The sequence below is a fragment of the Cucurbita pepo genome, chromosome 12, assembly GCF_057944985.1.
Source record: "Cucurbita pepo subsp. pepo isolate OVF chromosome 12, ASM5794498v1, whole genome shotgun sequence".
In the NCBI taxonomy this organism is placed as follows: domain Eukaryota; kingdom Viridiplantae; phylum Streptophyta; class Magnoliopsida; order Cucurbitales; family Cucurbitaceae; genus Cucurbita; species Cucurbita pepo.
In genome coordinates, this window is record NC_141809.1 from 15,085,487 (window position 1) to 15,100,212 (window position 14,726).

General features: G+C 33.6%; 2 protein-coding genes across 2 annotated transcripts; both read left to right on the forward strand.

Moving 5' to 3' along the window:
• Positions 1-10,050: 10,050 nt before the first annotated feature.
• LOC111807624 (uncharacterized) lies at positions 10,051-11,240 on the forward strand. The gene is made up of 2 exons (XM_087129316.1): positions 10,051-10,205; positions 10,794-11,240. Exons 1-2 carry the CDS (start codon positions 10,080-10,082, stop codon positions 11,028-11,030), a joined length of 363 nt encoding a protein of 120 aa, XP_086985442.1. The 5' UTR covers positions 10,051-10,079; the 3' UTR covers positions 11,031-11,240.
• A 2,522-nt stretch (positions 11,241-13,762) lies between these two features.
• Positions 13,763-14,169, forward strand: LOC147790051 (uncharacterized). The gene has a single exon (XM_087128904.1). The coding sequence runs from the start codon at positions 13,763-13,765 to the stop codon at positions 14,036-14,038; it is 276 nt and encodes a 91-aa protein (XP_086985030.1). The 3' UTR covers positions 14,039-14,169.
• Positions 14,170-14,726: the final 557 nt, after the last annotated feature.

A 14,726-nucleotide genomic window follows, 5' to 3' on the forward strand; every position in this document is an offset into this window, starting at 1 on the left:
CTTTCTTTTAAATATCATTAATAAATTTAGTGATTTCTGCTTAGGCCAACAAATAAGTGAGTTTGGTTGGTGACTAATATATATTATATGTTATTTATTGTATTATGATGATGATGCATGTTATGTCTGATAAGTATGAAAGATATGTCATGCACACGTGTATATGTCTCATAGGAAGGTTAGGTCATAAAAAAATATGAAAGTATGATGTGCGTTATAATCATGTATCATGATTTAAAATACATGGTATCATGCATGTTGTATGTCACGAGCATGAGTTACTTCTCCAGTATGTTTTGTACGGACGCGTACACCATGATATGATATGAGCTCTTTTATTTTCGTTGGTGTCCAACAATGTGAGCGTATGCTAGCCCATTTTTAGACCTAGAGAGTACGTACACAAGCTCGCCTAATGGGTTCATGCACACGTGCGTGGATCGTGTATAGAGAAATACTATGCATCCAACACTACTCGAAAAAAAAGTAGAATCCAAGATAAACCCACTGAAAAGTACTATGCATCTAACGCTATCTGATCGAGTTTATTAAAATGTTTCGTCGATGCTTCGTTGAAAATCACGTACTCTCGAAAATACCCAAAACTTACTATAAATTTTTATTTTTTCTAATTCTTCTTTTCTAATCATGATATCGAGAAAATATATATTTGATTTCTATTATAAAGTCGATTGAAAAGAGCTTGAAAACTTTGTTCATGATTTAATAAGAACATTAGGTTATGCAATAATCTTTGATATAAGAATTTGTTCGTGATTTAATATAAACATTTTTTTGTTTTGTTGCATTGACACGTAATAGTTTTGAATAAAGTCGAATATTTTGATTTGATAATTTTACCTGTTTTTGACACTACATTGTGCCGACATGAGATGCTACCCACGAGCTGGTCAGGGAGAGGTTATTCTTTCAAGTAAAATGTTACTTTAATTCAAAATAAACCATGAACTTATAAGACAACCAAAAATTGTATGACATAGCCTCAGTGATCTGATTAGCAAATGTCTCGTCATATGACATATATTCTTGTAATTGTTTGAAAAACAGTGAACTCTACAAATATGTCATTTCTTTTTTTTTTTTTGGGCTAAATGAACGAATTAATGCACGATTTGTTGTACCAATTATTTTGTGGTGCATAAGCGGGAGTCACGAGAGAATTATGACCTAGACAGCCGAGCCGAGCCTTACCCATCACATTACTCATGAAATGTGACACCCGAGTAAAAGAATGGTACATGAATGAATTAAGATCATATCTAAATGAGAGCGGATCTCTTAGTAATTTTCTTGAAATGCATGTAAGTGAGGACAAAACATGCTAGAATGACTCGTGTTAGTGTGTGAGTATAGTTTTCACTCTTAAGAAGTGAGGAGTAGGTATCGTGATCATGTCGTAGAGAATGTCGGGGCATCAGGGGTCGAGTGCGGATTCCAAACCCTAATCCAAATCGTGGGTATCCGTCATTTTACGAGATTAGATAGCATTTTTGTTATAAATCAAAAATCATAAAGTTACTATTATTAGTGTAATGTAACTAAATTTTCCAAACATCTTATCAACTTCATCAAGTCATTTCACCTTGAAATGACACATTACCCGTTACAAACCGTTTAATATTATCAATTCACAAATGAGTAAGAACTTGAAGGAATATTATATTTAATTTAATACATTTTTAGTATATATTAAAGTTATTTATCTTCATATAAATTATGTAAACGAGGATAAAATATGCTAAAATGATCGCGTTCGTTTAGAGAATCGTCTTCGTTCTTTGAAGTAATTTAAGATAAATAGATAATATGATCTCGTGTCTTGTTTTTTTATTTTTTATTGTTTTTTCTCTTTATTTATTCTAATTTTTCTAAAACATAAATAAGTGAATTATTTTATTATTTTTTTACTTAAAAAAAAAATAAACATAATAAATATCTAAAAGTAAATATAATATAAATTTTAAAAATATTTTAATTTAAAAACTATTTTTCTGGTAAAAAGTTGATTATTACCGATCATATTTATGTTTCATTTTTAATAATAATAAAAAAAATAAAAAAATAAAAAACAATTACCAAATTCAGTTCAATAAAGGGGAAATAAAAACCCGAAAGTGATGAACACGTAAACGTTATGATATCATATAAATCTAAAAACGCTTCATTCTTTATATACAACTTTAATATCGATTATATTTGTACTACTGTAATAATCCAAACTCACCGCTAGCAAATATTATCCGTTTTATATCGTTACGTACCGCTATCAGCCACACGGTTTTAAAACATGTATGCTAGATAAAAGTTTCTACACCCTTGTAAAGAATGTTTCGTTCCCCTCTCCAACCGGGGATCTCACAACTATTGACCAATCTTCTTTTTCTCTTTGGTACAATGTTAATTATGTGAGATCCGGTTGGAAAGAAGAACCAAACATTCTTTATAAGGGTGTGGAAACCTCTTCCTAACAGACAGTTTTAAAACATGTCTGTAGACAGAGGTTTCCACACCCTTATAAAAAACACTTTCACAACTACTAACCAATCTTCTTTTTCTCTTTGGTACGATGTTAATTATGTGAGATCCCACATCGGTTGGAAATGAGAACCAAACATTCTTTATAAGGGTGTGGAAACCTCTTCCTAACAGACAGTTTTAAAACATGTCTGTAGACAGAGGTTTCCACACCCTTATAAAAAACACTTTCACAACTACTAACCAATCTTCTTTTTCTCTTTGGTACGATGTTAATTATGTGAGATCCCACATCGGTTGGAAATGAGAACCAAACATTCTTTATAAGGGTGTGGAAACCTCTTCCTAACAGACAGTTTTAAAACATGTCTGTAGACAGAGGTTTCCACACCCTTATAAAAAACGCTTCGTTCTCTCTCCAACCGACGTGGGATCTCACAACTACTAACCAATATTCGTTCTCTCTCCAACCGATGTGGGATCTCACAACTACTAACCAATATTCTTTTTCTCTTTGGTACGAGGTTAATTAAGATCCCACACATTCTTTATAAGGGTGTGGAAACCTCTTCCTAACAGACAGTTTTAAAACATGTCTGCTAGATAGAGGTTTCCACACCCTTATACAAAACGCTTTGTTCTCTCTCCAACCGACGTGGGATCTCACAACTACTAACCAATCTTCTTTTTCTCTTTGGTACGAGGTTAATTAAGATCCCACATCGGTTGGAAATGAGAACCAAACATTCTTTATAAGGGTATGGAAACCTCTTCCGAACAGACAGTTTTTTTCTCTTTGGTACGAGGTTAATTATGTGAAATCCCACGTCGGTTAGAAAGGAGAACCAAACATTCTTTATAAGGGTGTGGAAACTTCTTCCTAACAGACAGTTTCCACACCCTTATAAAAAACGCTTCATTCCTTTCTCCAACCGATGTGGGATCTCACAACTACTAACCAATCTTCTTTTGTTTCCACACCCTTATAAAAAAACGCTCCATTCCTCTCTCCAACCGATGTGGGATCTCACAACTACTAACCAATCTTTTTTTTCTCTTTGGTACGAGGTTAATTATATGAGATCTCACATCGGTTGGGGAGGAGAACAAAACATCTTTTATAACGGTGTGAAAACTTCTCCTAGCAGGACAATATCTGTTAGCAGTGGGCTTGAGCTGTTACAAATTAATTGGTTTCTGTCTACGTAGATTCATTCATACTTATTCGCAAATACAAGAAGGATCGAACCATACGCTCTAATTTCAACGAGTGACTTACTACGTTAATTGAATTTAAGATAATAAAAAGCATTGATTAGAAGTAGAAATAGTTGATTATATCCACATATATATATATATATATATATATATATATATATATATATGAACAAGATTATTCCAAAGGGTGTGGAACATGATGTCCAAGTAACAGGACATTTTGTCGAATGGATTGAATAATTAGGAACCAATAAGTGGTTTTCTTTGGTAATAATAATTGGATTCCTTACTTGTCAGAAACTTATGATCCTACTCACCATCTACGTATTTGCAAATTAATAATTTGTTGTTCTAATCATTATTTTCTGTTTTGTTCATTGACGAGAAGAGCTCATATTCTTAGCTCTTGGCCCCTTCTTGTTGCTATTCTCCATCATACATTTCATATTAATAATTATTTCTTATATGTATATATATGTAACACATCCATGTATGTAGCGTATAATTTTGTAATTCCATTATGGGGAATTGGAAAATTATGTCAATCATCATTATCCTCCTCGTGTTCATCTATGTCGTGATTATAATACATCTCGGTAAGATATTAGCTTAATGTTGCAGTAATTCTATGGTAGGTGTCCTCTTCGAGCTTTCCTGGGATGCATGCGTAATAACCCAAGCTCATCGCTAGCAAATATTGTCCACTTTTGCCTGTTACGTATTGTTGTTAGTCTCAGGGTTTTAAAACGTGTCTACTATAGAGAGGGTCTAACCCTACTATGACCAGTGTCTCGCACTGTCTGATGACTAGCTCTAATGCCATTTGTAACCGCACAAGCCCACCGCTAGCAGATATTGTCCACTTTTGGCCTGCTATGTATTGTTGTTAGACTCACAGTTTTAAAACGCGTCTATTATGGAGAGGGTCTAACCCTACTCCGATCAGTGTCTTGCACCGTTCGATGACTAGCTCTGATACCATTTGTAACAGCACAAGCCCACCGCTAGCTGATATTGTCCACTTTTGCCTGTTACGTATTGTTGTTAGTCTCAGGGTTTTAAAATGTGTCTACTATGGAGAGGGTTTAACCCTATTTTGATCAGAGCCTTGCACCGTCTGATGACTAGCTTTGATACCATTTGTAACAGCACAGGTCCACCGCTAGTAGATATTGTCTACTTTTGCCTGTTGCGTATTGTTGTTAGCCTTACGATTTTAAAACGCATCTACTATGGAGAGGGTCTAACCCTATTTCGATCAGTACCTTGCACCGTCCGATGACTAACTTTGATACCATTTGTAACAACACAAGCCCACTGCTAGCAAATATTGTCCATTTTGGCCTGTTATGTATTTTTGTTAGTCTCACAGTTTTAAAACGCGTCTATTATGGAGAGGGTCTAACCCTACTCCGATCAGTGCCTTGCACCATCCAATGACTAGCTTTGATACTATTTGTAACAACACAAGCCCACGAGCAGATATTGTCCACTTTGGTTTGTTACGTATTGTTGTTAGTCTCACGGTTTTAAAATGCGTCTACTCTGACCAGTGTATCGCATCGTCTGATGACTAGCTCTGGTACCATTTGTAACAACACAAGCCCACCGCTAGTACATATTGACTACTTTAGCCTGTTACGTATTGTTGTTAGTCTCACGGTTTTAATACGCGTCTACGAGAGAGTCTAACCCTACTCCGATTAGTGCTTCGCATCAAACCAACCACTAGCAGATATTGTCTTTTTTGGGCTTTCCCTTCTGGGTTTTCCTTCTCCAACCGATGTGTGATGTCTGTTAGGGAGAAGTCTCCACATCCTTGTAAGGAATGTTTCGTTCCCCTCTCCAACCGAGGTGGGATCTCACAACATGTGAGTGAGAATAAAGCATGTTAGAATGACTCGTGTTTGTTTGTAAGGATAATGAAACGAGGGGTAGGTAACATGATCATGTCGTAGAGGATGCAGAGAAATGTCTGACCATCAGGTGCTGAAACCGAGCATAACCAAACTGAGAAAACCAAACCAAATCGCTATCTACAACATGGCATGAATTATGCAAAAAGGGAAGAGCCCACAATGAATCCTTAGTTCCTGGCTCCTAGCGTTGTGTAAGAAGTTGCCACGCAAACTTTGGACACCTTCGATTTACTATTTCTTTGTACTTTATTATGCTTCTTTAATTTCAATACCATTGGAACACCTTAGGTGGAAGCAACATCGTTGTCACCTAACTAGTAGGCTCACAAATCTTCAAACTACACAATTAATTCGCGAAATAATTACGTGACGTTTCGTTATAAGAAGTAATAGTAAAGATGTGAGATTTCATATCGATTGAACAGAAGAACCAATCATTTTTTATAGCGGTGGAAACTTTTCCCTAACATACACGTTTTAAAATCGTGAGTTTGACGATAATACGTAACGGGTCAAAACGGACAATATTTGCTAGCAGTGAGCCTCGACTGTTACAAATGGTACCAAAGCCAGACACTGAGCGGTGTGTCAACGAGAACACTGACCCACAAGAATGGTGGATTGTGAGATCCAGCATTGGTTGAAGATGGGAACGAAGCATTCATTTGGAAACCCCTCCCACCGAGACCGTGATTGGTTGATTGAGTTCATTAAGTGGCCCAAATTGGAGTTCTTAAGCTTCAACCAACTAGGCCTCTCTTTCAAGCCTACACTTCAGCCCTAAACCCAACTATTTTATCTAATATACGAAATATAATCTTATAAAATATTTTAAATTGTATTCATATAAAAAAAAATTAGAAATTAAATTACGTGTTATTCGGTCACTATAACTAAATTATAGCGTACGTTTCCTTTTATAACTATTTGATTTTTAAAAATCAGGCTTATAATTACAAATATGGAGTCGGAGAGAAAATAAACTTGACAAATATATAATTTTTTTAGCTCGACCCATATGAAGTTAGATTATATACTTTAGAATGTTGTTTTCATAATCAAAATTGATTACGAGACAGGTTTAAAAAACATAAAAGAAGTCCAGATGTCGAGACGGAGTCATATGACAGAAAATAGTGTATACAGTTAAACTCCGAGAGCTTAAATTTTACGTCATAGTATCTATACCCGAACAAAAAGGTGTCTATAAATTTCCCACCAGGCCCAATTCTTATTCATACATGGACTTTTCTAATACACGAAGCGAGCATCTTCGTGTAGGTTTCCAAAATAACCCGAGAAAACCCGAGTTAACTTTGAGTTGTTGTGTATAGCTTAACAAGTATAAGCTAAGATAGGGAGCTGGTGCAAACCGACAAAGAGAAGTAGCTTCCAAAAACATCCAAAACATTATTTGTCAAACTAAGAAAAGATTCTTAATTAGCTGCTTTTTAATTCTATTTTCGTATTTGGTCGCAAGAAAAACATGAAAGAACCTCTGCTTTTTGTCTGCTGATAATGTTTTGTCTCCCTGTCTTAAATGCTGAAGGAAGTTTTTATTTTTCAAAGTTGACGTCTTTTCTTCGGTGGGACTCGTAAAACGTGTAGGTTAAAAGAGCAATTAGATTCGATCCAAACACATGCGGGTTCTTTCCATACGGTTGTTATTGTATTGTTGATTTGAAATGATAGATCACAGGTACGTGAATGAAAGAGACTATATTCGAATGAGAGTAATCTTGTAGATACGAAGTTACGTTTAGAAAAAGTTTAAAAGAATTGATAGTTATATAGATGCATCTTCAGTCTCCGTGATTCAATCATGGGAGCTCCAAAAAGTAGAGGTTTTTTTTTTTTTTTTTTTTTTGGTGAGGTCTCACATCGGTTGGAGGGTAAAACAAAACACTCCTTATAAGGGTGTGGTAACCTCTCCTTAAGAGACGCGTTTTAAAATCGTCAGGCTGACAGCGATATGTAACGGGTCAAAACGGACAATATTTGCTAACGGTAAGTTTGGAGTGTTGAAAATGGTATCAGAGCCAGACACCGGGTGGTGTGCCAGCGAGGACGCTGGGCCCTAAAGGAGGTGGATTGTGAGATCTAACATCAGTTGGAGAGTGGAACGAAATACTCTTTATCAGGGTGTGAAAACCTCTCCCTAATAGACACGTTTTTTAAAACCGTGAAGCTGACGGCAATACGTAACGAGGACTGTTACGCTTTTTAGGCAAAAAGTAGAGATTTTTTTAATCCAATTATATGTATTTGGTCTCAAAATCTTTTTCTACGACCAAATATGAAAATTTAGAAGATTTTGTGTTTTTTTTTTTTTTCCTTAGTTGAAGGAACGTTTGTTTTATAATAATAATAATAATAATAAATAAAAAAAATTAACGAACAAACATATTAAAAATATTTTGTATACAAAATCCTAAAATTTATATTAAAAAAATTATTTTTAGATATTTTATAATAATTTTATCAAATCTTTATATTTCAACGGCCCATTTATAAGTATAAAATGACAACTCGTGACATATTTAATTTTATTTTTTAATTTAGCATAAATTATTGAGGGCAATGTCGTCATTACTAAATAAAATAACTAATTAATTATATTAAATTCAATATAAATTATATTAATGATATAAAAATAAATAAAATCTTGATTTTGTACAAGATATTTGCATTAAGATTGTGATCTTTTATCCCTTAAAATAATAAGACGTCAATTTGCACTAATTATTAATATAATATATTAATAAAAAATGACTAATTAATTAAATAAAAAAACCTTTTGTTTTATATATAAGTGTGAAAGAAATATTGATCATATGTCCCAAAATCTTTGACAATGTCAATATGAATACATAATATATACTTTTAATTAAATGTATTGGGAGTTTACTATATGGTTTTGAGATTTTCTATATATTTTTTAGCATTTTAATATTTGAAGCTAATTTATTACCGGTTTTGTTCTCGCTCACGTCTATTATGTGAAAATTCTTAGGAGATCGTCCAACATAGCATTGCTCTAAGTAAAACACGTTTAATTATGAAATTTCTATGATTGAACCACTGAAAAGAACGGTGTATTTTGTTGGTATAAACAGTAACTTTCAATTTTTTTAAGTTTTTCTTAGTCATCTTATTCTCAGAATCACTCTCATTTGAATGTGATCTCGATTTATTCATATGCCTCTCATTTACTTGGGCGTCATAGTTATCGTGCATGTAATAATGGGCATGAAAAAGTCTAAAAGTTGAGTTATTACAAAGGGGTATATTGGTAATTATCTTAAGTCTTTCTTAGTTATTTTATTCTCATAATCATTCTCATTTGGATATGATCTCGATTTATTCATGTACCTCTCGTTTATTTGGACGTCATAGTTATCGTGCATGTAATAATGGGCATGAAAAAGTCTAAAAGTCGGATTATTACAAAGGGGTATATTAGTAATTCTTTTAAGTCTTTTTTAGTCATTTTATTCTCGGAATCACTCTCATTTGGATGTGATATCGGTTTATTCATGTATCTCTCATTGATTTAGACGTCATAGCTATCGTGCAGGTAATAATGGACATGAAAAAGTCATTACGGAGGGGTATATTGGTAATTTTACGAAAATAGAATGTCCTCGTGAATTCATTCTCATTTATTATGAAGAACCAACAAGAAAGAGAGCATTGATAAATGTGATCTTCCAACCAAAGTTATGACTTTTATGTCTCCTTTCTACGAAATTAAGGAGAGTTTAGGGAATCACAAACGGAATTTCAGCTGAATCCCACAAAATTTCCAAAGGTTGTTTTGTCGGTTTGTCCAATTTTTTTTTATGCACGTCCACCGACGCATTTTAAAATCGTGAACCTGACAGCAATACATAATAGACTAAAACAGACAATATATATTAGCGATAGGCTTGTAATGCTACAAATGATATCAGAGCCAGACACCGACCAGTATGCCAGCTAGAAAATGTAGAAGTGTCACTGTTCCATCTCACGGGTACATCTCGATTTAGCTAAAGCTCAATCAATAGCTCCAGTTCACTTATTCATTAGAATTGAAACATTATTTTAAAATTCATCGAAAAAGAAAATTAAAATTAAAATTTATTATTTTTTAAAAATAAAAAATTCAGAGACTTAAAATACATTTTTAAAGCCTCGTGAACTAAATTTAAAATTTTGTAATTTAATTATAATTAATAACAAAAAAAAGAAAATAGCAAAGATCCAGGCGGGAATCCATGAGAACCGGCACGTGGCGGTTGACTGTAACGTCGTTATCGACCACACCAACTGTCGTTTCTACCTACACCGCTAAAGATAGTAAACCGGCAATAGCCGGTAAACGAGACAACAAAATTTTCTTCTTCTGGGGATTGCATGATATTATATAAGAGAGAGAGAGAGAGAGAGCATAGGAGAGAGATAATGGGTGGAAGAACAGAAGAGGAAGGAAGTGTAAGCTTGGAGCTTCTGAGGTTAAAAATGGCGGAATTTGCAGAGGAAAGGAATTGGGATCGCTTTCATAGCCCAAGAAATCTCCTTCTTGCTCTGGTATCTTCTTCTTCTTCTTCCTCCTTACGTTTCCGTTTTCGATCCCGAGTTCATCGTAATTCAATCTCATCACTCGAAAAAGTTACCATTTAGCTCGTATCATTTTGAAAATTACGGTTTATCTTATCGTTCAACAAATTCTCGTCCCTTCCGACTCGAGAATCAGTTTTAAACTAAAGAGACTAAATTTATAATTTAACCTTAAAAAAATAGCATAATAAATTTATTAATAGTTTAAATTACACGTTTAGGTCTCGAACTTTTAATGGGTTAATCGTATAATTTAACCTTTATGAATATACTTTGTAATAGCTCAAGCTCACTACTAGCAGATATATTATCCACTTTGATTGGTTATGTATTACCGTCAAGTTCACGGTTTTAAAACGCGATTAGTAGGACGAGGTTTTCACTCACCACCGAAATAAACGTGGGGTCTCTCACGTTGTTGGAGTTTCGCATCGGAGAAACGAAGCGTTTTTTATAAGAGTGTGGAAACCTCTCCCCAATAGATGCGTCTTAAAAAAAATTAAAATGGATAATATTTGCTAGCGGTAGACTTGAAATATATAATACTTGAATGGGCAGGTGGGAGAAGTGGGAGAATTATCGGAGATATTCCAATGGAAAGGAGAGGTGGGGAAGGGGCTGCCGGAGTGGGCGGCGGAGGAGAAGGAGCACTTGGGAGAAGAGCTTTCCGACGTGCTTTTGTATTTGGTGAGGCTCTCTGATATGTGCGGCGTTGATCTTTCCAAAGCTGCCCTAAGGAAGATCCAGCTCAATGCTCTCAAATACCCTGCCAACAAATCCAACCCCTCTTCTTGATCGATCGTTATTATTACTAATTAAGCTCGAGAATGTTCGGGACGAAACGATGAAGATGGGAAACCATATATATATATATAACTCATCTTTACTTCATCCCGAGTTTACCCTACAGACCATTACGAGTAAGTCACTCAATATGAAATTGCTCCGAGTTCTATGATTAAGCCACTGAAAAGAAATATGCAACTTGTCGTATTGGTCATTTTATCCTCATCATCGCTCTCATTTGGATGTGGTCTCGGTTCATTCATGTATCTTTTCTTTACTCAGATGTCACGTATTTTATAACAGTTGAACTAGATTCAAAATAACCGACCCGACATAAAAATAAATAAATACGTTTGGTATGAATTAATTTTATATTAATTAAAATAGAGTTTACTTTATTAAAAGGTAGGATATTTAATATTAAAATTCTATATCTAACCTACTACCCTAAGAATAATGATGTCTTAGGCTTTATTTATTTATTTATTTTAATAAAATTTATATTTTATAACTAAAATGCAACTACAAATGTTCTTAAACTTTAATTATTTAAAATTTTTATAAAAATAAATAAAAGTGAGGCACGAAAGATTCGAACCTTCAAAATCAAGAGGACTATTTATATAACCGCACGTGTAATTAAACTGCTAAATTATGGTTTTAAATATATGGCAAAGTATAGCTTAACGAGATAAAAATGTAATCGCACGTATATACTTAAAAAATCAATTTAAATGAATATTAGAATGGTTGATTTTGATGAAACACGCTATAAAACACACTAAACTAATTTGTATTTAAAATATTATGATCGGTCAACCATTGTCGGTGGTCATTGACAATGGTCAACGACAATTGTTGCTAGCAGTGAGATATCGGTGGATAGAAGCAGATAATAGTTGACGCTGACACGGGCATAGAGAAATGAAAGTAGTGTGAGAGTATTTTGGTCATTTTCATATATCAAGAAATTTAAAAAAAAAAATATTTAAACACTCTCGTGAATCAAATAGATCGATAAACTAATTAATGATCTAATATGTTAAATGGCTAAATAATAATTTGATGAAATTGTTTATTATAATAAAAATTAAATTGTTACAGATTTATAATAAGAACTCTTTTCTTAAAACCTCAAATCAATAATCTAACTATTAAAGGATATTTATGTAATTTAGCTTTTCCTTAAAGGGTATTTAAGTAATTTAGCTTTTCATTTTAGGTTGGATATTTAAAAAAAAATAAATCATATTTTGAATATAATAGGAAAATGTTAAAAAATGGGATAGAGAGAGAGAGAGAAGCAAATCAATGATTATCCAAATTTACAATTATTAATAAATAATTGAAATTAAGTTAGATTTTTATTTTAATTTAAGCCAAAGTGTTGTCGGTAAATAGTCAAGTTTTTTCTTTGCTTTTTATATTTGTTTATTGGGACTATTTATTTACTCTTTGTTTGATTGTGATAATTTTAATTTTAAAAAATAAAAAAGTTAAATGCTTTTATTATGAAAAATTATATTTTTCTTTTCATGTTTTTAACTTTCCCCCTATTCTATTCTCTATTTATTTATTTATTTATTTTAAAATAAAAATAATAGTAAAAGTAAATGCCAAATGACTTGACATTTTATTTTAAGAGTTTTAGTTGCTTTCTATATTTTCCCTTCTACATGAGTAGGGGTGTTTTAGTCTTTTTGTTTAGAGCGATGACGTGGCATCAAATCGGGATCTTATTCTTCTTTATTTTATTTTTCATCATAATTGGTTCATGGTTTATTTTGTAAGGCCGCTAGAGAACTTTATGAACCTATCGAGGTTATATGCCTCAATGATACCTCGTAAATTAATTAATTTCCATTCGCTAAAACATGGATATAATTGCAGACATATAAGTTAATCATTACAAGTTGTTTTGTAATTAGAACTCGGTCAATAATTAATTTTACTTTTGTAATTACTACTAAGTCCCTTTTGAGCTAGTGAGAAGGTGAGACTCCGATATTCAAGTCTTGAGCCAATAACTTATTGATCGAAAGAATGTCTTGATCAACTAAGTTATTTACAAGTTAGTAGAAGATCGTGCCTTTCCTAAACTTCAACTGGAAGTTTGGATCTATAGATACCACATTGATTGAAGAGAGGAACGAAGCATTCTTTATAAGAGCATAGAAACCTCTCTTTAACAGATGCATTTTAAAATCATAAAACTAATAACAATACGTAACCGGCCAAAACGGACCATTTCTGTTAGCGGTGGGCTTGAATTGTTACAGAATCGAACCTAACCTTTTTATTATTAAACTCTATTATCATAACGCATGCATCTGAAAACCATACCTAATTGAAATGAACAATAGAGATAGACTTCTATGATTTGTTTAGGGAGATGATTTCCATAAGTTGGAATCTTCCTTACTCAAAAAGTAATTAGGTTAACTCAAGGCAGAATTTTAATAATTGAGATTTCATCATAGCTCATACCTTATGATATACTAAAGTTAATCATGACTACCACAACCCTAAAAAAGAAATCACAATAAAATAAATCCTTATTTATGAATCAAAGCATCAAGCCTCAATGTAATGATTATTATCATTGCAGCCATTATGACTACCATTATTAACTTCAAGCCTGTTGCAATCTATATATTATATATATACATCACATTATGAAGATATTCAAATTCAAATTCAGAAAATCACATTATTGGAGCTAGATCAAGTGCTATTAGGGAATGTTAAAGAGAGAAGCCATGGCCATACCAATGTGCTCGAACTCAGCTGGGTTAATAGGATGGTGTCGTCCACGACGACGGTCGCGACGACGAAGAAGCAGTACTATACGACTTGGGAATCGACGGAGAGGGTTCTGTCTTGGGTCACGAGTCATGGTCGGGCCTTTTCGGATGTTGAAGAGGTTGATTATAGAGCTAACTCCAAATGAGAAGTTGATAGAAGCTTATTTCTCGCTTTTGCCGTTTCTACGTTCAACTTTGTTCCCTCTTAGCTGATGAATATGCTTCTTCTTTAATGAATGAAGCATTTCATTTGGGTGGTGTGGTCTCCTTGTCTCCCTTCACGTTGTTGTATAATCTGTACAATTTCTTGTCCTGTGAACTGTAGTGAAATCAAAATGATTTTCAGCATGAATTTACCGAGTTAAGTAAAATAATTTGATTTGATTAGTGGTAATTGTCTATACCATCAGCTGTGAAACCAAATAGACTAAAAGGGTAATTTCACTAACTAAAAGTATGCAAAAACCAGTAAGAGGAGATTTGTTACAAAACATATCAGAAAGAGTACAGTTCAGTGAAAAGCGGAAGGATCAACATGATCGAACTTTACCTTCTAAGCAACAGAAGCTGCTTTTATACCACATAAATACACTGCATTTAACACGATCAAAAGTGACTCAAATGTCGAATAAAGGGTGTATTTTGTTCGAGAGCTCTAGGAAAGAAGTCGAGCCTCGATTAAGGGAAGACTGCTCGAGGGCTCCATAGGCCTCAGGAGAGGCTTTGTGGTGTATTTTGTTCGAGGGGAGGATTGTTGGAAGAGGAGTCCTACGTCGGCTAATTAATTAGTTGATCATGGGTTTATTATAAGTAAGGAATACTATCTCCATTGGTACGAGGTCTTTTGGGAAAACAAAAAACAAAGCCATAAGAGCTTATGCTCAAAGTGGCAATATCATAC

Coding starts and splice junctions, on each gene's coding strand:
- LOC111807624 (XM_087129316.1), top strand. CDS start 10,080: ATGGGTGGAAGAACAGAAGAGGAAGGAAGTGTAAGCTTGGAGCTTCTG. Junction 10,206..10,793: donor GAAATCTCCTTCTTGCTCTG/GTATCTTCTTCT, acceptor TTGAATGGGCAG/GTGGGAGAAGTGGGAGAATT.
- LOC147790051 (XM_087128904.1), top strand. CDS start 13,763: ATGTTAAAGAGAGAAGCCATGGCCATACCAATGTGCTCGAACTCAGCT.